At 36.6% G+C, this 7,571-nt stretch overlaps 1 protein-coding gene across 1 annotated transcript; it reads right to left on the reverse strand.

Annotated features, from left to right (window-relative positions):
- Window positions 1-4,733: 4,733 nt before the first annotated feature.
- Window positions 4,734-7,286, reverse strand: LOC145058226 (aluminum-activated malate transporter 8-like). Its single transcript, XM_079006136.1, has 6 exons — window positions 6,973-7,286; window positions 6,562-6,702; window positions 6,169-6,441; window positions 5,971-6,068; window positions 5,337-5,480; window positions 4,734-5,227 (listed from the first exon to the last, which is right to left on the reverse strand). Exons 1-6 carry the CDS (start codon window positions 7,262-7,264, stop codon window positions 4,772-4,774), a joined length of 1,404 nt encoding a protein of 467 aa, XP_078862262.1. The 5' UTR covers window positions 7,265-7,286; the 3' UTR covers window positions 4,734-4,771.
- Between the last annotated feature and the right edge of the window lie 285 nt (window positions 7,287-7,571).

The following is a 7,571-nucleotide window of genomic DNA, read 5'->3' on the forward strand; positions in this document are numbered from 1 at the left end:
GGTGTTGCTTATGAAAGTTTTCTTGGGAAGGCCAATGACAGCACAGGGTAAAGGAATGAACCCTTAGATGTCAGGTGTAAGTGCTCGGGAAGTACCGGAAGGATTACCGGTGAATTGTACTCGAGAGTTGTAGTGATTGGATTGTTCTCAAGATGATACCTTCAAAGAGTGGACCGAGCAGACAAGGTATGCGAAGATTAGGAATGTCGTGAGAGGTTGAGGGGTAGTTAGCCGAAGCGGACTTTGAGGATGAAGTCTAGTTTATGTGGGGGAGAGTTGTAACACCCTGAATTCAGAAGACCTAGAAAGGAAAGGAAAACCTCAAGATCAGAAGGCAACTTGTTGAGTAGGTGGGATGACTCGATGACTAGGAGCATATTTTAGGTCGCGGGTTAACTGACCTACTCGGCGAGTTGGAGAACCAACTCGACAAGTTTGTATGGTTTTGGGAAACCCGAAATCTGGGACTTGGTTCCCTATTTAAACATCTTATTCTCCTCCTCTTAGTTCCATTCCCAGCCCTCATTGTCCAAAACTTAACCCACGAAACCATAGAGCCTTTTGAGTGTGTGTGAGCCATCCTTGAGTGTTATGTGTGTTCTTGAAGGCTAGAAGAAGAAGAGGAAGCCTGAAGGTTCAAGGAGAAGGTTGTAGATCTTGAGATTTCGTTCAAATCTCATCACTTTCTGGCAATCAACCTCCTAACTTGTCTTGTAGTTTCTTAAATCTTTTTATGGTCCCTTTTATGGGGGTTTTTGTCCAAGAAATATTATTCATGGGTTAATGATGTCCCAAGTTGATGATACTTTCAAATATGAAGTCATTAAGGGTGGGAAGGCATAAAGGTGCAAACTTTATGCCATTAGAGTCCCATGCAAACCCTAAGGGTGCTAGTATGGCCTTTTAATCCCCAAAGGGCCATGCATGGAAGTAAAGTTCAGGACTTTACGTGTTTATTGGGTGACTAGGGCCTAGATCTTGGTTTCCCTGCTGTGGATTGGAGTAATATGGGTTTTGGTCATAGATTTATGTCTTAAGGTGACTAGGGTTTTGGCTAAACCCATTAAGAAGGATTAGGAGTGGGTAAAGTTAGAAACTTTACCCTTAAAGGGGTCATTTCCAGCATGTAGGCAAAGTTTTGGGTCTGAATCTGAAGTGTATGGGCTTAATCTGTTAAGATGGCCCAAGCAGACTAAGGGACTCGGCGAGTCCAGGGAGGGACTCGACGAGTTTAGGGAGGGACTCGACAAGTCGAAGCAAGTTGTCCCGTTTCTGTTCATGTTAGAACTCGACGGGTCTGAGGATTGACTCGATGAGTTGATTCGATAAATCGTGACCATGAGTAGCCAGGGAACTCGACGAGTCAGGGGAGTGACTCGACGAGTTGGATCGCGATTTCAGGATTCTAAGTTTTGGAACTCGACGAGTTGATGGAGCAACTTGGCGCGTTGAGTCAACTCAGAGCGTTGACCTTGACCATTGACTTTGACTTTGACCAGGGGTAAAATGGTCATTTACCATAAGAAGGATTACCAGTCCTTGGCTAAGTGTCATGTTGTTACTAATAGCTCGGGAGCCGAGGGAGCAGCAGCTCAGGTAATTACCAGTTACCAGCCAGCGAAGTATCAACAGGACTTCAGCAGTGAAAGGTGAGTCTCCTCACTGTGTGTATAGGTCTAAGGCCACAATGTCGGCACATTATGTTTATGTATAGTAGGAAGACCCGGGGGTTAGCCCTAGGTATTGTATGATATATGTTCTGGATCACAATCCGATTTCGGGCGAGGCCCGATGAATGTTAGTATGCTAGAGGTCTTCGTGATTCTTGCATGTGTCGGTACGATAGGTTTCGAACCAAGGTCCGATGGCGGGGCAATCCCGAAGTATGTTTATATGGTAGTATGTTCCGGACTAGGGTCCGATATCGCGGTAGGCCCGAGGAAGATTTATATGTGCATGTTAGATTATACTTTTTGTCTTTGTGATACTTGTATGTGCCTGGTAGGGAGGTGAGTGTGGGCGAGGTCTCATATCTCATCACTAGTTGAGTATGGATGGGGCTCCATATCTTACTATTAGCAAAGTACGGTGAGGCTCATGATAGGAGTGAAGTGAGTGTGGGCACGGGCCCATATCTCACTATCAACGGGAGTGTAGACGGGGTTCCATAACTCATCAGTAGCAGACCAAGGGCGGGGCCCAAGTTAGGCGAGGCCTTAGATAAAGAGTACAATAGAGTATGTTTCTTTATGTATTAGTATGTTTATATGATTGTATATGTATAGCGGGCGAGGCCCAGAGACCGGCAGGGGCTAAGAGTGATAGGTATGTATATCAAGCTGGGTTGGATGCCAGGCGGGGCCCGATGTCGGAGCAAGTCCGATGTCGGGCAAGTCTCGATGCAACGAGCGGGGGCCCAGTATGTGATTTTGTGTATGGTATGTGGTAGTCTGGTGAACTCACTAAGCTTCGTGCTTATGGTTTTTAGTTTTGGTTTCAGGTACTTTTGGTAGCCGAGGGAAGAGCTCGGGATGACTGCGTCACACACACCAAGAAGTTTAGCCTTGGATTTTTGTACTTTGATAAAATAAGCATGTTTTGAATTAAAACTCCGTTTTGAGAAAACAACTTATGTTTATGAAAGAAATCATTTGATAATTATGGTTTGTTTAATGATTTAAAAATGAAATTTTTGGTCTTGAATTTTGGGATGTTACAATATATATTTATGGAGAACAACTTTAAAACTTTTTTATACTTAATGATATTAACACAAAGTGAAACCGACTTAAACCAAAATTGTAGAATTATAAAAATGTTTCGGCATGATCTTGCTAGCAACAAGTAGAAGCTATGTTCAAGCTCTATGGTAAAAGAGTTGTGTTTAGTGAGGTGTTTCCATCTCTCGGACTATGGGCCTTATGTCTTTTCTTCAAATGGTGGATGCTGTTTATTCACAACCGGCTAAGAAAAAAATGGTTCATTTGGCAATTCTTACTATATTTTCGAAATAACATCCTCTACAGGGATGGGAAGATGCAGAAGCCTTCCTTGTTTCAGTATGTTCTTTATGATTTCATTTTCAAATATTTCTAGTTGTTTGTTCAAAATTTAAGATGTGTTGGTTAGATTGGCTAAAAGGTCCATAGTTTAACTTGATGAACTTTTTATTATGTACGTATTTTGTTTTGGGAAGCCTAGTTACTATTTATAATAAAAATGGTTGTTAGTTAGAAAAACAAGTAAACATAAAGGAAGAGCAGAACGTTTGCAATGAAAAATGTTGCATATAAAGTTTTTCCCTTTTTGGATATATGGTCGCGTTTGTAAAAACCTGAGCTTTTAATATTTATCCGATCCAAAAGCACCAAAACTAGTTTCTTAAAATGGCGATCTAGTATGTTTTCTTAAAATCATGTGTGTAGCCGGTTTCCATTGTCACATAAGTGTCCCAACAACCCAAAACCCAAACGACGTCGTCTTGTATTTCAATTTGCTTGGGAGTTCTTTCAATCTGAATATTTTAAATTGCGAAATGAGTCCATAGCCAATTTTATTTTTGGAAGAAATTGGTACTTACGGAATGGCAATCATTTTGTTCTTAGTGCTAGAAGGAAGACGGGGAACACCAGATTTACCCTTGTCCTTTTCCGATCAGATATCAATCACAGTGTAGTTCTGTGAAGATACAAGATCAAGAACTTGAGCAGTAGTGAGATCACCTTGATTGGAAAGTACGATTCCAAATGATAATCGTTTCATGAATAGCAACAATTTTGATCATATATAGGGTTTTAATTTACCTTTGTATCCACGAAAGTTGAAAGAGAGGGCGAAGAAGACAGGCGACAGTAGGAGATAGGTGAGGACCAAAGCTCCGCCAGTGACAACAATGGTGGTGGGATCCGCTAATGAGATGGTATGCATCGTGTTTGATGCAATCGGTTGAAAACACACATCGTGCTCCTATTTGTTGTCATTTGCTGTTATTTGGTATCTTCATTATCAAGTTCTTCCGGATTCAAAACACACATTCGAACAACTTGCATATTCCCCTGATTTTTGTTATTTCTGTCACCGCCATTCGATTCCAGTTGTTTCTCGATTATAGAAAACACCGTCACGTCGAGGAAAAGAGGAACCCTATCGAAGCCTTATTACGGGTTTCAATTCCATATTTTTAAAGAAGAGAAAAAAAGGGATGTTTTGCTTAAATGGAATACAAACGACTGTAAATGTTTCAAACATGGAAAACCCAAATACCAAAGTAGCAAGTGGACATAACATTTCAACTCATTGTCAGATAAAGGTTTATCGGGTACTATTTATCAAACTATATATATGAATGTGTATCAGGTAACATGATTGATGAATATCAATAACCCTTTCATTTTGCCCAAAAAGACCTAATCGACCCGACAAAATGTGACTCGTTCTTTTATAAAGTCACACAATAAGTTAAGTAGCTAAATGGGTAAACCCTAGAAACATAATACGACATATATGTCATTTCCCCTAAATAGAAACAGTTTACCATTTAACACGTCTTTTTATTAAATTTTTAACAAAATTCATGTTAGTACATTAGTCCGATCACTAGATCATCCCAACATGATATAAATTAATCGGAAATCATTATATTATATTATATTATATTATATTATATTATATATATATATATATATATATATATATATATATATATATATATATATATATATATATTAGTTCACTAATTATTCTTTTACTTTTATCCATCTTCTGATAGTTTTCATCCTTTGTTAAGACTAGCAACAGTTATAGCGACAGATTCTCTATTCTTTCCACCATTAGCAGGATCTGGAGGTCCACCATCATTAAGAAAGTTCGGTTTTTCTTTTTTGTCTAATTTAGTATTCTTGGATTTTTTGAACTGGGCTTGTTTAGCAAGTTCTTCAATGGCCTCTGAAATTGTTTCAACGCGGTTTATGATGTCAACTAGTATTGAAGTCACAGCTATAACGGGTATGGTTTCACTGATATCATGTTCTCCCACCATTACAGTTTGTAATATCGTATTGAGTTCTTCTTTCGCCTTTTTGCAACTTTCCATATGAATAGCAGATGCAGAACCAGAAGGATGCATCATTAGTTTTATCGACAACCCTAATTCTTTCATGGCTTTTCCTACTTCAGAGCTCATCTTCATACATGGTTCTTTAATTGTTTTCTGAAATTCTGAGGGAGCCTGTAACATCGTTAACAAATTATTTAGCAACTAATTAAGCAAAGACATAATGAAATCTTTTTACTAGTATAAGTAATATGCATATATGAAATAATACAGGATCTCATACTTCAGTTTTTCTATCGAGGTATCCGTTAAGAGCTTCAATATGATATGCACATTGTCGTGTCAATGCTCCGATCATCAAGTATTGTTTCCATGGATGACGAAATAGAAATTTTCCATGTCCTACTTCCCACCATGCGAAATTTGCCTGTTTACAAATATACTTCGATTAATTATTCATCTACTACATACATATATATAGCATATTTTAAAAGAACGCTACTCACAGAATTTAATGGCAATATGTTGTTCAAAAACAATAAAAAAAAACATTATTTTTTTTAAAAGAAATTGCAAAATTTGATTACTTTACCTAAAGGGATAGTTTTTTTTTTTGGAGCTAGTTGTGTCTTTTGTTCCATATATCCGAGTCCCAAGTCTCATTTTTTTCTGTGTAAATTCCTCTTTGAACGTTTTATTTTTTGAACAAGTTTTTGGTAAATGAATATTATAACATTAATATAGTGTTATACTATTCTCTTACACCAAAAATGATGATAAATTATATTTTATTAATTTTTATTTATGTTTATTTTGTTCTAATCTATAAAAAAGACTAGAGATTGCTCATCATCATATCATAGCCATTTTTATGATTACCCCTCTAATTAGAAAACTAAAAAGATTGCATATAGTACCAAGGATTCCTCTGTGGCTTTAGAATTAAGGACGCTTTTATAAGATGCAAGCGATGGTTTGTCACCTTCTGTTATTCTGAAATATTCACCTCCAAATCCTATAAAACATTTATTAATTAGCATTCTATTGAACTGTATTTATAACAAATGAAAAGAAACTTAAAAAAAAATAACCATTTATAAAGTAAATTGCCAAACCTTCTAGAAAATTTGCAAGCTTTTCCAAATTTTCAGCAATTAGTTGATGAAGATCTTCACCAGCCCATACTGGGCAAACACACATGGAGATGATAATACAAGTGGCACCACCGAAAAGAATTGTTGATAATCGCTTATGAGCAAGCTCAATGATTCTTTCAACTCGATAACCCGATACAGATACGAGGCTAAAAGTCAGGATAAATATCAGAACCCCATAATCGTATCTTCTTTTAATGTTGGGAATGAATCTTGAAAAGGTTGCAGCACCAACTGTATTATATGTTTCAAAATCAAAATTCACATTAAATATATTAAAGTTATAAGCTGTATATATATCTAATGCATGCATGTATACAAACAAACATATGCTAAAACAAGCATATTAATTACCTAATACGAAGACAAGACAACCAAGAAGAATGGGTTTAGCGGTTGTCCCGAAGAGGCTAGCAAAGGATTCAGCACCGATGCCTAATGCACCAGCTAGTAGCGTCGCGAGACCTCTATTCATTCCTTTACATAAAGTCGCACCTAGTGAAAATGAACCAAAATTATAAAAATAGGAACATTTACAATTTAATATATTGGTATTATATATATACTTGCCACGTTAACTAAATTACAATGTTGATAGTTCTTATTTTTGGATTGTGTATGCGTGTAAAAGACCGAAAGCGGATAAGAATGTTTAGTTGGTTAGTGAATACATATATGTAATATTTTGTACTTTTTGTTACTAGTTGTTTAATAAAATCGTTTACCTGTTGAAAATCAAATTAAATTGCAATATAAACTACTCACCTACGGTGTATTCAAAGACAACAACGACAGTTAAGATAGCCCACATTCCAGCATCGCCCATTCCATTGTAGAGTGGTTGGAGATAGTAAACCATTGAGACAAGAGTAATCGCTAATGCTACCTTCAATGAGTGCACAATTCTTCTAGGGTCATCTACCCCTATGCTCTTAGCTTTGATTGCAAAATCCACTATGACATGTTTGATCTTTGAAGAAGAGGTTGCTAAGGCTTTAGGGAAAGTTAAAAGGGTGGTAGGCTTTTGTGGTGGTGAAGGTGAAGAAGCATTCTCCATGGCTATGCTTTAATCAAGAGGAAATGAAAGATTGCTTATCAAGTGAAATGAGGTTGGACTGATATATAAGTAGGTTAAACTCTAATAAAATTATATTGAAATTTAAATTTTATCATAATAAAAATATGTATTTTATATAAATAGTAAAAAGTGGCTATTACTTTTGATTATTCATGAATAAAAGTAACTACGCATAAAAGTTTTATTGTATTCTTTAACACTAAGTTAATTAAATTTTTTAGTAATTTGGGTTTTTAATTTTACCTTTATATAATATACATTATGAACCAGCTGTTCTGGCTTCTTT

The sequence above is a fragment of the Lactuca serriola genome, chromosome 6 (genome assembly GCF_051521515.1).
Source record: "Lactuca serriola cultivar US96UC23 chromosome 6, Lser_US96UC23_V15, whole genome shotgun sequence".
Taxonomy (NCBI): domain Eukaryota; kingdom Viridiplantae; phylum Streptophyta; class Magnoliopsida; order Asterales; family Asteraceae; genus Lactuca; species Lactuca serriola.